At 30.9% G+C, this 21,009-nt stretch overlaps 1 protein-coding gene across 1 annotated transcript; it reads right to left on the bottom strand.

The window, feature by feature from the left end:
- Positions 1–558: 558 nt before the first annotated feature.
- LOC139486289 (uncharacterized) lies at positions 559–9,550 on the bottom strand. The gene is made up of 6 exons (XM_071271101.1): positions 9,423–9,550; positions 7,556–7,715; positions 5,126–5,272; positions 2,841–3,031; positions 1,470–1,684; positions 559–842 (listed from the first exon to the last, which is right to left on the bottom strand). The coding sequence occupies exons 1-6, from the start codon at positions 9,517–9,519 to the stop codon at positions 819–821; spliced, it is 834 nt and encodes a 277-aa protein (XP_071127202.1). The 5' UTR covers positions 9,520–9,550; the 3' UTR covers positions 559–818.
- Positions 9,551–21,009: the final 11,459 nt, after the last annotated feature.

Here is a 21,009-nt window from a genome sequence, read left to right as displayed (position 1 = left end):
AGAAACCATCATAAATACTATTTTGATATGAGCGTCACTGATGAGTCTTATGTAGACGAAACGCGCGTCTGGCGTACTAAATTATAATCCTGGTACGTTTGATAACTATATATACCAACGGTTAATGGTCCGATGATTTGTGATTGTATAGATATACCAAGTGCCTTGAATATAGAAAACAGGTATGGCTATAAATTTTACAAATTTGTAAAAAAAAAGCAAATGGATTTGAAACTTATTCTTTTTAAAGTAAATACAACACAAGGAATCATTTCAGATAAGTTCTGTAAATATTTCAAACTAGACAATAATTTTCAAAATGGTGGATATTTTAAAAATGGCCGCCAACGCATTTGAAATGCACAAAACCAAAACTTTGCTTTAAACTTTTTATATATATTAATTTTACTTCAAAGAATCCCATGCAGTTTTTTTTTCAAATGTTAGCAAACGACAATACTTGGATTTGTTTAGTATCAACATCTGATTTACAAAACTGACACAGAAATTAACAACAATAGGTCACCATACGACCTTCAACAATAAAAAAATCCGATATGAGTATCGTAAAGAGATTTTATTATTCCCAAATGTTTGTATATGATGAGTACGACGATGCAATAATTTTGATTGTTATTAATATGATTGGATTATATCACAAGTCGTTGTGATTTCCAGTTCTGTGTCAAATGCCATGTTCTGCCATGTAGAACCACATCAATTCAGAACAGGATATCCTATGAGTAATTCACGTCATGTCTTTCAATAAATACTATATGTAGCATTGACAACCCCCTCTCAGTGCTTCGTTATGGAACTCACAAATGTGACGCTTGTGAATACTGAAATAAATAAATCATAATTAATTTGCATCCATTCGTCAAATTGCTCCTAAAGAGTCAGTTCAATCATGCTGGTGGTCTTTATTCTTTAATAGATTTATTAAAATAAGATAAAAAAAAACCATATAAATAAAAATTGAAACATTGTTAAGTAGAGATCATTCAAATTTAAAACAAGCAATATAATGTTTAAACGTTTTATATTCATGAGAGTATGTTTTGCAATTTCAATTCCTTATGTGTGTTTGGTTGAAAATATAATTACAAGAGGACATGTGCTTGAAGACTAACCACATTTTATTGGAAAAGAAAATTGTCTCCTAGGTTTGTTGAATGTCATCTTACATACTGACTTTTTTCGACGGCCACTCTTCAAACTAAGCAATTATTCATTTATAGTGCTGTTAATCCTTTATCATAATGTAAATAATCTTTCGTTTTTTGCCCACATCTCTCCTTAAATAAATCAATTATTATACATCGTTTTAACTATATAGACATAAGAAGATGTGATATGAGTGCTCATAAGACAACTTCTCCATTCAAGTCACAATTTATAGAAGTAAACTATTTTAGGACAAAGTACAATCTTCCACACGGAGCTTTGGCTCACATATATCTATTTACCTCAGCGTTTTCATCAACATGTTGAATTTCTTGATAATGTACTGCAGAGTCAGTTGGTGCTGACAAACCTCTTCCTGATAGGCCAGAAACAACACACGTTGAGTAAGGTGGCGGTGAAGCATATTGCGGATTCCCATTGGTCACATTTTGATTGTAAGCGAAACTGGTATTTGTATAACCATATGGTTGGTTAGGCGCTATGGTTGTTCCTCTGTCTGTTAATAAAACAAATATATACTTGAACTTAATGTTTAATCTCAAAAATGATACACATTCGATGTAAACCAAAACATAAATTAGGTTATTTATGATCTATTTTGATTGAGATAAATTACGCTGATTCGCTGATCGGAATTTATTTTTATCTGTCTTTGACAATGAGTCGATGTTTTCAAATACTTATGAGTTTTGTCATTCCTGTTTGAATATTGGAATCCAGAATTTGCGGGAAATAGTAAATTGAGAATACATGGCCGATCATTTGCATGGTATGATAACACAGTTATATACACTATTTACTTTCGTTATTCAATTGAGCATGTTTTTATACATTGGCTAATTGAACTTGTAATCTTATTTTATTAGTTACACTTGTAGGTATCAATAATCTAAAAATGGCAGTAAAAGCTGCAATATAGAGTTAAAACTAACACTTCAGTGTAAGATACAGACGTCCCTAGTACCAATTTGAGCACAAAGTTGTCTCTATAACACATTTCCTGGTTTAAATTTTTTTCTCTATTTGAGTTTGGTTAAATTGATAAGGTTCGAAAATATTAAGAATAGAATGAGCATTGTAAACTAAAAAATCTCCATGTATGCATAATCTTTTTATCACAGATGTATACAAATTGTATTCATTTAGCTTTAATAAAAGCTAAAAACTTGAGATCAACCAAGGTTTTTCGTAGGGTTCTTGTATTAAAATTTCGATTCTATGTTTTGTGTTCATTGTATACTCCTATTTGTCTCTCGATCATTTTTCTGTTTTTTTCTTCATAAAAAGTAAAATTACAAAAATACTGCATTTCAATGAAACTTTAACACGGAAATCACCCTTATAAAATGGAAGAACCAAAAGTTCCAACAGATGAAACAAATGGAAAATAACTGTCATATTCCGGACTTGGTATAGTCATTTACCTAGTATGTAGAAATGGTCGATAAAACCTTGTTTTATTAATGGATATATGAAAGTGACATTAAATGTCATTTATTGATAACAACAACATGAACAATGTGTGAGCAAAATAAATATAGCAGGTAAAAAAGGTATGTGCGGTTGAATAACCCTCTTGTTTCTTTAAACTCTCAATTACTTTGTTTATTATATTTCTTCAAATGTATTTATACGTTTGTAATACCACATACCCCCTACATAATATATTGGATTTCCCCGTGCCTGTCCATTATTTCCAGCCATCAGCACGTTGGGGGCAGTGATTGGCATATTCCTTCTAAGTTGATCACTTTTTCGTCTTTGCTTCAAAACCACAAAAATAACACACACAACAATGATGACTACTGCTCCAAAAGCAACTGAAGCCCCAACCGCAATGCTTCTGTAATTGAAATGGAAAAATAAAACATTTTCATTGTAATCTAAATATATATACCTTGGTGTTGTATCTATTAATACAAAAAGAAGCTTCGTTGTGAGTTTGTAATCGGCGTAAACATTAAATCATTTAAACTTTGTTTTATATAATATTCAAATCTTAAGAACTTTTATTGTTCCTACTAGATACTTTTTGAAGTTCTACGAGAAACATGTCTCACAAAATCTGACCTTTTAATTGACAATTGTGGAAAAAACCCTCTAATATAAAAAAGAAGATGTGGTATGATTGCCAATGAGACAACTATCCACAAAAGACCAAAATGACACAGACATTAACAACTATAGGTCACCGTACGGCCTTCAACAATGAGCAAAGCCCATACCGCATAGTCAGCTATAATAGGCCCCGATAAGACAATGTAAAACAATTCAAACGAGAAAACTAACGGCCTTATATAAGGACTGACAATATAACCGGTCTAATTGTATCTGCTCAGATTTTAACAAGTTCGTTTTCATCAGTCTATACATATAAAAAAGAAGATGTGGTATGAATGCCAATGAGAAAACTGTCCACAAGAGACCAAAATGACACAGACATTAACAACTATAGGTCACCGTACGGCCTTCAACAACGAGCAAAGCCCATACCGCATAGTCAGCTATAAAAGGCCCCGATAAGACAATGTAAAACAATTCAAACGAGAAAACTAACGGCCTTATTTATACAAAAAAAAATGAACGAAAAACAAAAATGTAACACATGAACAAACGACAACCACTGAATTACAGGCTCCTGACTTGGGAAAGGCACATACTTAAATAATGTGGCGGTGTCAAACATGTTAGCGGGATCCCAACCCTCCCCCTAACCTGGGACAGTGGTATAACAGTACAACATAAGAACGAACTATAAAACTCAGTTGGAAAAGGCTTAACTCATCAGATGGACAAAAATACAAGTGGACGTGGCCGGGTACTTGTACATCCCGACAAAAAAGACACTAGGAACAGATCTGAGAGTACTCGCAGTTATCTGACCGCTAGTTCAAAGCCACTAACAACTAATAAAACAAATCATGCATCTAAGACTAAACTATCAATCCGTACACGTCCAACATCAAATGGATTTAGTGTAAAGACGTCATAAACAGAGAAAAACATGACCTTGTGCAATGCCAAGTTACAGGTATCGACAGATTGTAGATCCATGAAATGTGTGTATGTATATAACATACTAGTAATATTTAGTTTGCTTTTAATTTACTGATAACAAAATCTATATTTATACCAATAAAAACAATGTATAATGATTTTATTACAATGTTGAATTGGTAACCTTTTAGAATAAGTTTAATTAAAGGAGCGATAAGTTTACATTAATCATTTCGAAATTTTCGGGCACGGTTAACAACATTTCCGTGAAAATGAGGATGTGCTATCCCGTTTGAAATAAGTTTTCTACAAGTACAACCAAACTTCAAAACCAAATCTTTATATCTCTGGAAAAATTTAGTAAAGGTTTTAAGTAATTTATGGTAACGATATCCCTGGTTTAATAATTTACCAGTAATACATAGATTACGTTCGTTAAAATCAAAAACGTCGCAACAGACACGGGCATAGCGAACGAGCTGTGAAATATAAACACCGTAAGATGGTGCCAAAGGAACATCAACATCTAAAAATGGAAAATTAAAAATAGGGAACGAAAAATCGTCCCTTTTGTCGTAAATTTTTGTGTGGAGTTTCCCGTTTAAAACCGAAATATCTAAATCAAGGAAAGGACAGTTATTACCGAATAAATTAGATTTATTTAAAGTAAGTTCCTTGGGGTAAATTTCAGCAGTATATTGAGAAAATTCTTGATTATTTAATGAAAAAAATCATCAAGATAACGGTAAGTGTTGTTGAATTTATCAATTAAATGCAATTTCGACGGGTCTGTACTGAGTTTAATCATAAACTGTGATTCGTAACAGTACAAAAAACAAGTCTGCTATTAAAGGGGCACAATTAGTGCCCATGGGGATACCTACAACCTGTCGATAAACTTTGTTGTTCATGAAACATGTTTATTTAAAACAATACTCACACGGATGCCTTCCTGCTACTCGATGAATAGTTGTCTGTGTTGTCATTTGGTTTGTGTGTTGGATATGGTCTATCGGTTGAATATCTTTTCGTAGTGAATGTTACACCTCCAATAGGATTGAGTGTAGTTGTTGTAGTCACGCTTCCTCTAGAAACGAAATATATAAAAAAAAACTTAAATAAATTAATGTCATACGTATATGAAGAATAGTTATACGAAATAAATTCCTGATAGTATTTCACCTCAAGGTATACCAGCTTTATTTACGCACGGGGGGAATTACAGAAACACGGGTCCATTCTTCATCTACTGTGAAGAGCAAACGTTTGCTCCAAATTAAGGGTCTGACCAAGACCCAAAGACGAACAGCAGCAATTTAAACATTATCTGTTTGGACTTGTGTTCGGAAAATGTAATTTTATTAATTTTAAGGAATCAGGGGTTGGTATAAACATATGAATGCAATACAAAAGTAATTAAAAAAAATGCTTTTAAAGTATAAAATTTAATGGAATACTTGAATAAAGTATAAAATGTACTGAAGTATATAAAAGTATCAACAAATAAATATATAGCATAAAGTGTAAAAGAATACTTAAATAATGTATAAAATGTATAAAAAACACGTTATGACATATATGTACATGTATATTACATAAGATATAAAGATTATAGTATGGATGACATAATTAAAGTGTAAAACGTGTACAATGACATTTTCCCAGTATCTCCTAGAAGCAAATACAATAAACCAAATATATCACTTTTTACTAAGACGTTACTCTGGAACAGATAGTAACCAATACACTTTTACAACATTTAAGCAATGTATATTGATATTATGGTAAGTTCTTAATGAACACAACTCAAAAATGCATGTAACGTTCTATATCAAGGGGGCAGTTTCCACTTTTCGAGCTAAGAAAAAAAAAAGGTTATAACATTTCGATTGAGCAAAGCAAATGATGAAATATTAAACATTTATTTTCCGTGAATAAGGGAGATATGAAGATTTGTTCACCCAAGAATATTCATATTTCACGAGGGCTTATCCCGAGGGAAATATGATTGTCGAGGGTGAATAAATCTTCATGTCTCTCGAAGCGAAGGGAAATGAATGTTTTATTCCACTATCAATATGCTTAACATGAAATATTTGCTGGCACACATTGTTTTTTCTTAATTCGCTTTTTTTTAAAAACTAAACACAACTTACACATTTATAAACAGTACGGATCAAAAGTTAATTAGGAGTCTTTTTGTTTTAACGTCTAAATTTGATTATTGTTAAACATGATAATGATTTTTGCGATCGCTATTTGAAAAACAAAATTTTAAATCCTCATGTACATTAACAGCGCGTAACGTCGCATAATGTAGTCCAAACTTGTTAGAGGGGAATATGAACTCAGAGGGCAATATGATTTTCAGAAGGGGAATATGAAGATTTGTTCAATGACACGTGGTATAGTCTCGACCAATCAAATATTGTTTAAACTATCAATATGTATAAGAAGTTGAATAAAATGGGTTATTCATTACGCCGAATTAGATATTATTACACGAATGAACATCACGAGTGTACTATTATTTGTCTGTTTGTCTTTTTCATTTTAGCCATGACCTTGACATGTCAGTAAGGCAAATTACTGTATAGTTAGAGTAATGATAAAATGAGGAACTGAATGTCCACTTAATTAAAATCTGTGACATGGTAAACATGACAACGTTTATATAAGAAAGCTTTAACCAGGTTGCATGTCTGATAGAAATATGAAATCTATTTTCAAAATTAATATACGTTTTAATGCACACAACATTCATCTTTTAATAACATGTTTATAAAGTCATAATATAGGCATTTCTATGACTTGATATCACATGATATCATTAAATTTACCATTATTGATAGTTTGACGGATTGCTGTTTGACGTAAAGTGACAAGTATTACATCAGGACAAACAATGATATAAATGTTAAATTAAATGTATTGGAATTTTTAATTGTTTTAGTACTTTGGAACCTGGCAGGAGGTGCAGGAAATTAACAAGATACGCTTATCTTGTCGACAAACCAAGTTACGTCATCTGTGGATGTTTTGAATATTACCTTGGTTGATGCAATTGATACATCAGTAAACTAATGTTGTTTTTTTGTGCAAGACTGCATGCGTTACCAAATTTCTAACATGTTAATGTGCAAATTAACTGTCTCTAGGTAGAAACCTTAACCAATTCCCTGCTATATATTCGGATTCAGGGAGTCGGTAGTGAAGCAACGACGCCGCACATACCATTTTTTAAGTGTTTGCTATGACCTGTCCGATAATTTAATCCAGAACATACATCATGCAATGCTCAACAACCACGGTCAAGTGTAACAATTTTAATTAAAAAACATAATAAAAATAAAAACAATTATATACTTACTGAGCAATAGCTTCACATGAGTGATAACGGACATCAGAGACACAATACCAAGTGCTATTCATTTTACAACATTGATCACACATCTCATACCAGTTGTTGGGACAAGGCATATGATTACATTCATATTTCCACCATGAACCATCTGGTGTGCATATTTCGGCTAAAACAAAAAGCAGCATTGCAAGAAAAATAAAAATGATAAAACTCAGAGAAATATATCAAAGAACGTCTAGAAGGATTTTTCTTTAAATTCTGCACTTTTTTTTTTATATATATTTTATTCACCACAATATTCTATATTTCTTATTTTTTTTTCAAATTTGTTATCATTGTTTCCCCCCCCTTTTAATCCGCATCCTTTGGTCTAGATAGTTATCAAAGTTACCAGGATTATAATTTAGTACGCCAGACGCGCGTTTCGTCTACATAAGACTCATCGGTGACGCTCATATCAAAATATTTATAAAGCCAAACAAGTACAAAGTTGAAGAGCATTGAGGATCCAAAATTCCCAAAAAGTTGTGCCAAATGCGGCTAAGATAATCTATGCCTGGGATAAGAAAATCCTTAGTTTTTCGAAAAATTCAAAGTTTTATAAACAGGAAATTTATAAAAAATGACCACATTATTGATATTCATGTCAACACCGAAGTGCAGTGGCATCGACCGAGTGGTGTAAATAGTTATCAAAGGTACCAGGATTATAATTTAGTACGCCAGACGCGCGTTTCGTCTACATAAGACAAGAATTCTCTATTCTATTTTAACCCTCAATACTAAAAAAAAAACCGACTATTGGTTTCTTTTTCTTTTCGATTATTTAACATTGTGTAAACCACAGCAAGTCAATAATATTTATATTTATACATTGTGTTTAAAGGGGCACTAGCTGTCAAATTCATGGTCACTGATTTGACTCAAATTCTCATATTTGATTTATACAATGTAAAACATTTATCCAAACTATCAAAAGTCTAAAACAAACAGTTTACAGAGCATGGGGTAGATAATATATAGGTTCGTTTCGTGTGTATTTTAGTCCAGACGCCATCTAATTAACTATCGATTTGACCTCAGACGACCATATAAGCGATGTAAACATAAATAAAGATAAATATAGATTAAACCAACACGTGCAATTGGATTTTTATAGGTCTGTTTGATTTTATTTTATAGATTAAAAATAGATGTTTCTCATTGTTTTTAACCGTATAAGAATGATTTTATGTGCATCGAATTAGTAATGAAATGATTTACCGTAGTTTCACTTTCATTGTTGACATTCTTTTTCTTTAAATAACCAGTACACGTACAATGCATGCATTGTCAATCTCTAGCTAGGGGTTAAATTGAAGTTCACATGAATACGGATTTAAAGAGGTCGACTCATTCACTTGCAAGTGAATAACTAATTATCAATGTTTCTTAGCGTAATTTGACAAAATTGAACCTTTTTGGCTGCAAAAAGCGAATTGTTATTTCACTACTAGTATTTCACTTTCATTATTGATTGAACAGAAAAAAATTAAACTTTAGATTTTTTATATATCTCGTAGCTAGTGCCCCTTTATTGATCTTTTATGTATACTCAGTATAAACATCGCGCAGAGATATCAATTTATCTATGGATACATTTAAAAAATAAAGATCTTAACCTGCTTTCATTTTATTTTGACATAGTCACAATAATGTAGATGTGGAGTTGGGTCGATAAGGTGTTTTCATTTAACATCGATATAATGTTACTAATGTGTGAAACAAAGTTGCAAAAGTTTTATAAAAAAATGAAATATTTACTCCTTTCTTTCTTTAAATAATCTTATTAAATACAAAAATCTGAAAAAAAGTGATAAAAAACCCAACTTACCTTGATTATTGTTAAACAATACTATTAAAATTACAATATCGAATAAGATGTGTTTCATTTTTAAAACTTCAGACATTGTACAATAATGATTTAACATGTATGTTTTGAATCATAGTATTTAGTTGTAAATAACCCGTATATATTTTTAAAGGTCTATATCTATTTTTTTTTTAACATAAACAAGGGTAAAAAGTGTGTTTGTATTTTTACTGCGCATATTTCGCAATACAATAAACAGGTTTTAACCAGCTACGCCATTCCTTTTAAGAAGGATAACTTCTTGTATATTTCAGGGTTACGTATTTTTTTTATACGATCAGTTTACATAATTACATAATTTAGTTCAAAGACAATAATTCAATTTATTAAAACTTTATCGTTACAATTAAGTCCGTAAAACAGTTCTCACTTACCATCCTAAAATAAATCAGCAGAACATAACCCGTATCATACTAACAACGTGGTTTAGTGGTTAGTGCATCGGACTAATAACACAAAGGTTCCTGGTTCGATTCCCAATCCGGGATGGAATTTCAGGGAATGAATTTTCGGATCTCCTTTGACACCATTTGCGAGAATGGTCTTGAGGAAACGATGATAGTCCGTCGGAAGGGGACGAAAAATGGCTGACCCGTGTTAAGAGAGAGACATATCTCTTGCACGTTAAAGACACCCTTGTTGATTTCGAAAAAGAGCAGGCTAATGCATAACTACATTGTATATCTCTTTCTGAATAATTCTGTTTCAAGGCTAAAATAACGGATACTTTCGAAACAGTTTGAAATTTAATGAATCAACCGCATCGATAATTGGTAGCCATATCATTCTTGAAAACGAAATAAGATAAATCCAAATTTATGAAAGAAATAGAATAAAATATAAAACTTTTAACTTTTAATTTTTTTTTTAACAGATTTAACCTAACGTCGCTAGTCTTCGAATACAAAACATAATTTTAAATTCTTAGCCGTGTACAACATGTTTATATACTATTTAACAGCCTGTACATTGACCTTTAATGGTTAACTTTTATAAATTGTTATATGGATGGAGAGTTGTCTCATTGACACTCATATTATATCTTCCTATATCTATATTTATTTGTGTGTTTTGATATAAATAGCCTATATACATCAACACATTAAATGTACTTTAAAAATTGTTAATCGGTTACACAAAAAAGATTGGATTTAAATAGGCGATTATAAAACATAAATGTATATGTGCATTGATGCAAGTGACTAGTTCTAGTCAATAACATAAAATTCATTAAATATCTTGTGCGTGCGGATTAACCTTCACCTAAAAGGTAAACAGAAATCTTTAAAAGGCAATAAATACGTACAGATTTAAACCACTATTTGCTACGATAGAGGTTGCCTGTACTAAGCTAAGTCAGGAACATTATTCGTTTGATGTGTTTGAGCTCTTGATTTTGGTATTTGATTAGGAACTTCCGTTTTGTATTTTCCTCGGAATTCGATATTTATTTGTTATTTGACTTTTTAGGTATAAATATTTCTTTGATATTTAGACTCCAAAAACATGTGTTCTCTCAGTCTTAAGAGGTCCCAAATAGTATCATTCAAACCATTCATACAATTTTGATTGATATTGTTTCTTTGTTCAAGTTTTCTTTTCAGTTGTCTTTAAATTTTATACCAAGTAGAGATTTTTCTAATTTGTTCATTTATTTCGCTTGAAGACCATTGCTTTAATCAACATATTCAAATCCTTTCTTTTTTTAGATTGGAAAAATCATTATTTGAGCCAAAACCACTTTGATTTAAGAATAGTCTTTGACATATTCCCAATTTCCTTTCTCAATTTTATTTACTGAAACTAACTTCATCAAAATGATTGATTGATTTAACGACAAATGCATTCACCACGGTTTCTGGCGAGGCTTGTGTTGATAAAAAGTAAAATCACAAAAAATAGGGCACTCCGAGGATATTTATAAAGGAAAGTTTGTAATCAAATGGCAAAATTAAAAGCTCAACCAAATCACACGAGTGATTAACATCTGTCATTTTCCTGACTTGATACAGGCATTTTATCATGTAGAAAATGCTGGATTGAACCTGGTTTGATAGCTAGATAAACCTCTCACTTACATAAGAGACGCATCAAATCCATTATATTGACAACGATGCGTGAACAAAACAAACAGATATTATAGATAAAAATGTTAAAAGAAGTATAGAAGAGGGACGAAAGATACCAGATGGACAGTAAAACTCATAAATCGAAAATAAACGCCATGGCTAAAATGAAAAAGACAAACAGACAAACAATAATACACGTGACACAACATAGAAAACTAAAGAATAAGTAACACGAAACCCACCAAACACTACGGGTGATCTAAAGTGCTCCGGAAGGGTAAGCAGATCATAGATTATACCAATGCATTAAGTGTGTTGCGAAGATGTCAAAATAGCATGAACATAAGAGAATATGTTGTATATTGCTTTCATTGTTTCTTTTTGGATCCATTTTCATCGATGCTTTAGTTGAATGTCATATTTTCGATTGCTTTATTGACATATATGTGGTCCATTGCAGCATTAATTAACGTTAAATTTTAGAGTTTTATGTATAGTTTATTCAATTGTTTCCCTGATGGAGTTTAGTGCTGATATTGCTACCAATATGTGTTGCTCAATTCTTTTGGCTTTTGAAATAGTATTACTGTTGTTTAACAATCTATGTTATATAAGGTCTTCACATGGATTGTTAGCTATGCATTGCTAGTGTTAAGAATAAAAGCTTTCGCAGAAAAAGAAATATATCTTGCATTTTCCACGAATCTTCATATGTGAAATATTTGCCAATTAATGATGACAAATCATCGCGTAGGTTGATTTAGAATGAAGTTGTTAATCTTATTCAAGGAAACCCTGGCATCTGTTAGAGATCAGTATAAATACGAAGTGCATCAAATAATGCGACACTTTACCGATTTTGTTAAGACAAAGGTAAGTAAGATGTTATTATTAATTACATTATCATATGAAAGGTTAAATCAGAATTTTTGTGATTTACGCGATAACGGACAATGTTAATACAATATGTAACTATCGAAGTGAGAAATTGTTTTAAATATCTTCACCGTCAGACGAATCTCAATGCATTTGTTATATTGTTTTGCTCATTCTGGAAAAATGCTGCTTTGTGTAATCCATATGATCTAGAAAACATATTGCACATTAGTGAAAGAAGACGAGCTAGAGATTTTTGAATTAATCCTGTTTATCTGAATATCAACAAATGTTCATAGTTATCAAAGGTATCAGAATTATAATTTAATACGCCAGGCGCGAGTCTCGTCTACATAAGACTCATCAGTGACGCTCAGACAAAAATAGTTATAAAGCCAAACAAATACAAATTTGAAGAGCTTTGAGGTCCAAAAGATTCCAAAAAGTTGTGCCAAATACGGCTTAGGTAATCTTTTCCTGGGATAAGAAAATCCTTAGTTTTTCGTAAAATTAAAAGTTTTGTTACAGGAAATTTATGAGTTTGAACAGCGGTATACTACTGTTGCCTTTATTTATAAAAATGACTCTATAATTGTTATTTATGTCAACACTAAAGTGCTGACTACTGGGCTGGAGATACCCTCGGGGATGAAACTTCCACCGACAGTGGCATCGACACAGTGGTGTAAATAGTTATCAAAGGTACCAAAATTATAATCTATTACGCCAGACGCGCGTTTCGTCTACATAAGACTACATAAGACTCATCAGTGACGCTTAGATTCAAACAGTTATAAAACCAAAAACATTTGTGTTAATTGTAATATTTCTAGAATGGTATAAGTTTCAGCGCTAGTTGTTACTTGATTTCAAAGCTGTTTTTTATGCAAGATTATGCTTTTGGTTTTCCTGGTTTGACACTTGTAATTGTGATGGCTCTTAATATTTTGCTGTTCTGTGTGAGCCAAAGCTCGCTGTTGAAGACCGTATTATGACCTATAATGGTTTGAATTTTCTTCGGAGTTCAGTATTTTTATGATTTTCTTTTTTTCTTTTAAAAATTGTGACTTAGATAGTTAGTTGATAATTGACACTCATACCACATCTTCTTATATCTACAAATCGCATTGGCACGTATAAAACATCCTCGCATCTATATATTTAAGTCTAAAGCACAATGTTATAACATGAATTTATTTATTCAAAATAGGATTAATTTCCGAAATTATGTTGATGATTTTGTTGTATAAACGTTGTTGTATTGTTACGTCAACATAGCTATTAAAACACTTACAAAATCAGCAATGCCATAAAAGGTATACAGTTATAAACTATTTGGTTTAATTAGCGTACACATAATATTATGCGTGTACACACAGTTACATGTGGTATTTAAAGAACTATCCACTTGATTCTCAATGGCGTAGATTTAAGCCTCTACAAGTTACATTATGCCCCTAAACAATGCGTAAATCCTGTCCATCCATAAGAGCCAGTTATCAACGTCGTATACACTACAGTTATAAAAAAAAATCATTTCTGATGAAACTCAGTGACCTGAAAAAGTTAAAAAAAGAAACGTAATTAACAAAAATGATAGATAGCGAAAAGAGACAATCACTACATTACAGGTCTCTTGCAATAGGATAGTCACCTACATATGTAAAGTTATCCGACACATATATATGTGAGACGTCTAGGTGAGTGAAATAAGATATATTTAGATATAGGACCTATCAGACATTTAATCACTTGAATATATTTTGATAAACATTATTTGTGGTTAATGGTAGATAATCCAATTTCAATCTTGTATTATTTACTTATACTAATGCATTTTACGTTCGACCCTTATGCTTGATATATGATTCCATATTAGGACGTCTTTAGAAGATTTACCATTTGGGTTTGACGAAATGAATTTACTTTTTTCTTTATATGATATTGTCATTTTGTCATATCTGTAATCCAATTACCAACCTGTATTACTTCTTATATCCGTTGCTAAACTATTTCACATCATGTATATCGGTTAAGATCTGTCAATTTGGCATTGATGTACTAAAAGGTGAAGCTATAGAGATAACACAATATTCAAATGAAAAAAGACAAAGAGACAAACAAGGGTTCCCACTATGAATAATATTTGATCGGTTATTGTAATTTTAATTCTCCTTTTGTAATTGTAATTTTGCCCTCCTTCTGTAATTGTAATTTTAGTTTCCTTCTGTTATTGTAATTTTGCTTCTCCTTTTGTAATTGTAATTTTGCTTCTCCTTTTGTAATTGTAATTTTGCTTCTCCTTCTGTTATTGTAATTTTGCTTCTCTTTCTGTAATTGTAATTTTGCTTCTCCTTTTGTAATTGTAATTTTGCTTCTCCTTCTGTTATTGTAATTTTGCTTCTCTTTCTGTAATTGTAATTTTGCTTCTCCTTTTGTAATTGTAATTTTGCTTCTCCTTTTGTAATTGTAATTTTGCTTCTTCTTTTGTAATTGTAATTTTAATTCTTCTTACAGAATACGAATGGATAACATTGATGACGATAAGAATGTAAGGATTTATCTTGATACGTTACTTTAACAAACATTTAAACACTGACCATTTTATCAGATATACTTAAGTCTACATATAGGATGAAGCGATATAAGAATATGAATCATGCTATATAACTTTTACGTCTCGAAAGTTTCATGTCATGATATTTCACATAAATGGAATAGTTTGCAGAATTTGCCAAAATCTTTCGAAAGTTTAGGTTTCTGTGATCTTTCGGACATAATTTGTTTTTTTTCATTTTTTCATATAACAGTCATTGACGAGTCTTCTATACCATGTATATTCATGAAGACTAACAACTATTTTGGCTTTTGATACCCTGTGTTATACCACTAGATTTAAATTAAATTTCTAAATATTCTTATTATAAATGTTTTTGTTACAGTTTTATGATTCTCGCTGCTGTTAAAGGGGTCATCGAACATTTTCGAAGACTTCAGAATTTTTGGGAAGAAAAGTCAAAAGGAGAATACCGAATCATTTCAAACGACGTACAAATAGACACATTTAACAGTGTCTATAAGTTGCATGGACCGATATATGTACATATCAAAAGAAATGTAACTGTTGAGACAAAAACAATGCCATTTAGCGATGTACATACACAGAAAATGGGCTGTCGAGAGAAACATGTTTCGGACGAGCAGTCAAAGAAAGAAGACCAACACATTTCAAAAGACGTCCAAATAGATACATTTAACACTGTCTATTATGTACATGGACCGATATACGTACACATCAACAGAAAGGTATTTATCGAGAACAAAATGATAACCCATAATGATAAATGTGTAAGCATCTAAAGATAGACTTATATGTGTCTTAAAGTAAAAGAATTTTCACCGGATTTATACTCAGTAAATTTTTGACTGGTGAGTTTCATTGTCACTTTGATATTTTTCGTCTATGATCAAATAGTATTCTTAGTTACACTTGAAATATATAAGAGAATGAAGATAGCAAAGCGACATTCAGGCACATTAGTCAAATACATGCTTACAAAGGCATAGAATATCATGCAAAACGACGTTAACAAAATACAAAACAAGAAACAATCCAAAGGACAGAGTAATACAAATCTTATATAAAATGTATGGTTGATCTCAGTTGCTCGAAAAGGGTAATCCAATCCTGCTCTCCATGTGGCAACTATCGTTTTTGTTCATGTATAAGCACAAACGTGCTAGTAAAACTCATTTGATAATTTGAAAAAACAGTGGTAATGAAAATTTTAAAATATCCTTCTTCATCTACGGGAACAGATATCCATACTGGTCAACCCATCCGTTATGGCGTGCGTACCTTTTTTAAAGGGATGAATTTAACATAATATTTAAGTTATTCCTTTGCAGTAACCTATTTCAAAACCTTTCGAAGAAAGAGAGTTCAGATGATGCATATTTGTATGAAAAAGTGATATGAAATATATCAAAAATTCTATGACGAAATGTTTCTGTTGATTATGGTATAAATTGCATACACGAATAAACAAATATCAAAATAATTGTTTTGCTCACACTCCAATCAAATTTTGAGACACGTTGTCACATTTGTTTTCAATAATTTTTACATAAAACTTGGTGTGTTTCTAAATAGTAAGCAAAGGTGCTTAGATTATAATCTAAAGCGCCAGACGCGCGTTTCATTTTTCATTTTTGTGATTTTACTTTTCACCATTAATCAATCCCATGGAGACAAAATGTTTGTCTGGTTTAATAAAATAAAAAATTATAAATCTGTTATATTTTGATTTTGATAATGCTATTATACTCATAAATCTTCTTTCATTTAGAGTTCCAATGACTCAAGAACATCGATTCAGGCCCGACAACCACACGCCACCAGACAAATAGATGTTGTAGATAACAAAATTTTTCAAAAGCTTAAAACCTTTTGGGAAGAAAAAACCAAAGCAGAAGAACATGGACGCATTTCAAAAGATGCACAGATAGATACATTTAATACTGTCTATAAGTTACATGGTCCAATATACGAACATATTTTTCCAAACCTTAAAATCTTTCGGGAAGAAAAGAACAAGACAAAAGAACATCGACAGATTTTAAAAGATGTACAGATTGATACATTTAATACTGTCTATAAGTTACACAGTCCTATATACGTACATATTCACAGAAGAAAAATTGTCGATACCTTGATACTAGCCGTCAATGAAAAGTGTCCTAGTAGACAAACAGAGACTTTTAAGAGATTTCTGGCTGGAGCAGGTGTTTTAGGGGTTTGCTTTGCTCTTGTAAGAATGTTAATGCCACCTTCTGTATCCATTCGTTTGATTTAGAATTCCGTCCAAAAAAACTACGACACCAGGCTTAAACATGTTTGAAGATAAATATCAGACTAAAACACGTTTAAAGATATCAACATAACACATGTTAAAAAATACCAGTATCAAACATCTTCAAAGATTTCAACACCAAATCGTTCAGTATATATTTATCAAATGTTGTTTCATATATATTTGTATAGGACTTATGATGGACAATAAATTATAGATAAAACAATTGAAACATTATTGTGACACAATCATGACTAATGTACCCATATTGTGACTATTTTACCTATCATAAAATTGAGAATTATGCCTGTTTTGTTCACCCAATTTTGTGAATATAATGGAATTTGATGCGACTGTCATACAATTAAGACGTTGAGCGATATCAAACCAGGTTCAATCCACCATTTTCTACATTTGAAAATGCCTTTACCAATTCAGGAATATAACAGTTATTCATTCGTTTGATGTGTTTTATAATTTGATTTTGCCATTTGATTAGGGACTTTTCATTTTGAATTGTCCTCGGAGTTCAGTATTTTAATTTGTGATTTTACTTTGTACATGAATTGGTGTTAACGATAGCATAATATTGAAATGTACATAATTAAAGTTTGTAAATCAACCCCTCAAAGAAACCAGGATTACATTTTGTATTTACGCCAGACGCGCGTTTCGTACACAAAAGACTAATGTCAATTTGATAAAAGTTTTAAAAAATGTGATATATACCGTAAATTGGGTTATTTTGTTTTATTTGGTGACTCCAATGACAGTGCTAAAAATAAATACACGAAAAAAAAAGAGTAGCGTATCGGTGCAACAATATCGTTATGTTCATAATGGGGGAAAATATTTTATGTTATTATATCTTCCGTATATTTCCAACGGTTTTATACATAGCCAAATCTGTAAATGAATATTAAACTGATATATTTTGTCTACAACACTTTACAATATTTGCTCAATTGTCAATTTTCTGAAATTGTTCAGAAAACTCAACATGTTTTCTTATTCACATATTTTATAAATATAACAGGCTATCAGTGATTAGACGCCGTTATTGGTTATTAGAATATCAAAACTAATTGTCATCCTTTATCTTCAATTAATTAAGTCGTACTGTCAGGGTCACAAGGATTAAAATGTAAATCATTGATCGTCAATAGATTAACATGTATTGTTATAGAAATGATTAAAATTTATTTCATATGGTATTTGTAAGAATAAATAATCTATTTAAAAAATGATTTTAATGTTAAAAAAATTATTTCATGCGAAGTTTTTTTTTCAGTTTTGAACCGTGACATACAAAATTATTTCCAATAGCATCCGTATCCGATTACTCCATTAGGTTAACTTTGTCGTGTTTCTCGTTTGAGAAATTCAATGATATTTTGTCAATGAACGGGGAAATTAAAGCAAATATGAATGATCTTGCTCACTACTGTTGTTCCAAAATTAAACGTATCAATTGAATGAAGCATGAAAAATTACACACACCAAAATAAACTCATGACTTTCGTGAGAAAACCGCCGAAAAATCTCCACCCCAAAATTCCCAATTTACGGCATCATTATGGTTTTTTAATGGGAATTTATTTGAACATGTTGAATGTCTAGTGAAACTGGTTTAATCAACATTTTCTTTATAAGATGATGCCTGTACCAAGTCTGGAAAAATGACAGTTGTTATCCTTTCGTTTGATGTGATTTAGCATTTGAGTTTGTCATCTTATTACGGATTTCTGTTTGAATTTTCTTCAGAGCTCGCTATTTTTGATATTCTACCTGGTAGAGATACTACATTTTAACTTTGAATTTATATAATTTAATTTTGAATGTAACACTTGTTCGTACTGGCTGCAATTTGTCATGTGACCGTGACTTCATCAACGTTTGTCATGGTTTACTCCTTAAAATGAAAAGATTTTTTTACAGTAATTCCTGTAATAATATTGGCAAATTAAAACAAAAATGGCTGAATAAACATTAATAAAAAAACTGGTAGATGAAACTCGAATAGATAAAAGCCAATATAATTTTGACGTCAGAACTCGTTTTGAAATGTTATTTCTCTTCAACAAAATAAAAGATGCTATTGAGAAATTGACCAATGGAATCAATTAACCACATGTATTGTAGAGCTGTTGCTAAGTTGGCTATCACGTAAGAACATGTGCAATTTGGTTGAAAAGAGTTATATTGTACTTTGAATGTTCCTTTCTTATTATTCTTTTCATCTTATGTTATATTAGTAATCTATATTATACTATCTTCATCATGTAGGCTAAGCTTGATTTAAAAATGGTAAAGCAAATTCAGCCTTTGGCTGTGCGTACCCTCTCAAAGTAATAAATAACTGGCGTTATAAATTATATTTCATGAAATAACTATTATATTCAATTTGTCTATTATCACAAATAATCACTTGATATTGCATCATTTTGAAAACAATTTAAACTTTACTATTTATTTTTTTGTGTTGTGTATTTGAATCCTATATTTCTTTTCAAACATTACTGATAAAGCACCAAACTTGACGATATCATGCAATATTGTCTGCAAAGCACAATGGGTTTAAAACAGATAACGGATTTATTTAGATTGTTCATATAAAAATGCAAGAAAATAAGTGTGTTAAATAATGTAAACCAATGTAAGTTATTATAAATGGAGAAACAAATAAACCTCATGTGTTTTTCGAATACATGTAGTTTGTTTAGCAATATTCGTTCTACATGTTCACGTTAATTTATGTTGCCAATACAAATTTAAAAGATCTAGTTAATATAAATTTAAAACTTTTATTCAATGAATGAAGGGAAATATAGTAGCATATTAATCTATTGTAATAAAAATTCATAATATCTAATAAAATTTGTAGATTTAGCTAACAAAGTCTTTATATTTGTATAAAGTACCATTCGGTTATAGTGGAAAATTGTTTTGAATAAGCTACAATTAAAAATTGCTTGTTAGTCCCTCTCTGTGATTAGTATTAGATACCTCTGATTAAATTCCCAATCAAACTATTATGAAGGGGAGATATGTTATTCGAAGTTGTTTTAAAGTCTTTTTCAAAAATGATGAACGGTTTTTTATATTGGTATGTAAGCATTAACGTAAACGTTTCAAATTTATAAAATTTTTATTCGTACATCAACGTTTTTGACACAACAATAACAAAAAATGAAATATATTGAAACAATACATTTAGTAATTATTCAAATTATATCAGAAACTTATACTTAAATTTAAAATAATGAAACTGTTAAAGGGAGACAATACTCGCATAACATTTTTTTCGAATCGGCACATAATACAAAGGAATGTCACCCTTGCATACAAATGGCACATAAATATAATTAAAATTAACTGCGCATTCGTGATCCACCTTCAATGAAGATTTTAAATTATAAATATAACCAAAAGTTGTTAATCTATAGGATAGTGAAGACTAATGAAAGCTAACCTACTGTAAAAATATTTGCCTTTCATAGCTCATAACTAACGTTTTTTCCTTGTACCAACACTGAAAAAAATACCTAGTAATCTCTACTGGGTAAACTAGTAAACTTACTGTCCATGAGATTACTAGGCCAGAAGTATATTTACTAGCCTACTTAGTAACTGCACTAGGCCATCAAAGTAAATTTACTAGGCTACTTAGTAATTTCACTATGAGTCCCTAGTAATTTGCTAGACTGCTTGGTGACTTTACTAGTCTGAATAAGTAATTGTACTACCTTT

Source organism: Mytilus edulis, chromosome 8, assembly GCF_963676685.1.
Source record: "Mytilus edulis chromosome 8, xbMytEdul2.2, whole genome shotgun sequence".
Lineage (NCBI taxonomy): Eukaryota > Metazoa > Mollusca > Bivalvia > Mytilida > Mytilidae > Mytilus > Mytilus edulis.
Note: the sequence above shows the minus strand (reverse complement) of the source record. Positions and strands in the feature narration are given on the sequence as shown.

Excerpts from the sequence above, each read along its gene's own strand:
- LOC139486289 (XM_071271101.1), bottom strand. The coding sequence starts at position 9,519 with ATGTTAAATCATTATTGTACAATGTCTGAAGTTTTAAAAATGAAACAC. Across the intron at positions 3,032-5,125 it reads AGTAGCAGGAAGGCATCCGT|AAGCATTGCGGTTGGGGCTT; the intron begins GTGAGTATTGTT and ends TTTCAATTACAG. Across the intron at positions 1,685-2,840 it reads TCCAATATATTATGTAGGGG|ACAGAGGAACAACCATAGCG; the intron begins GTATGTGGTATT and ends TTTTATTAACAG.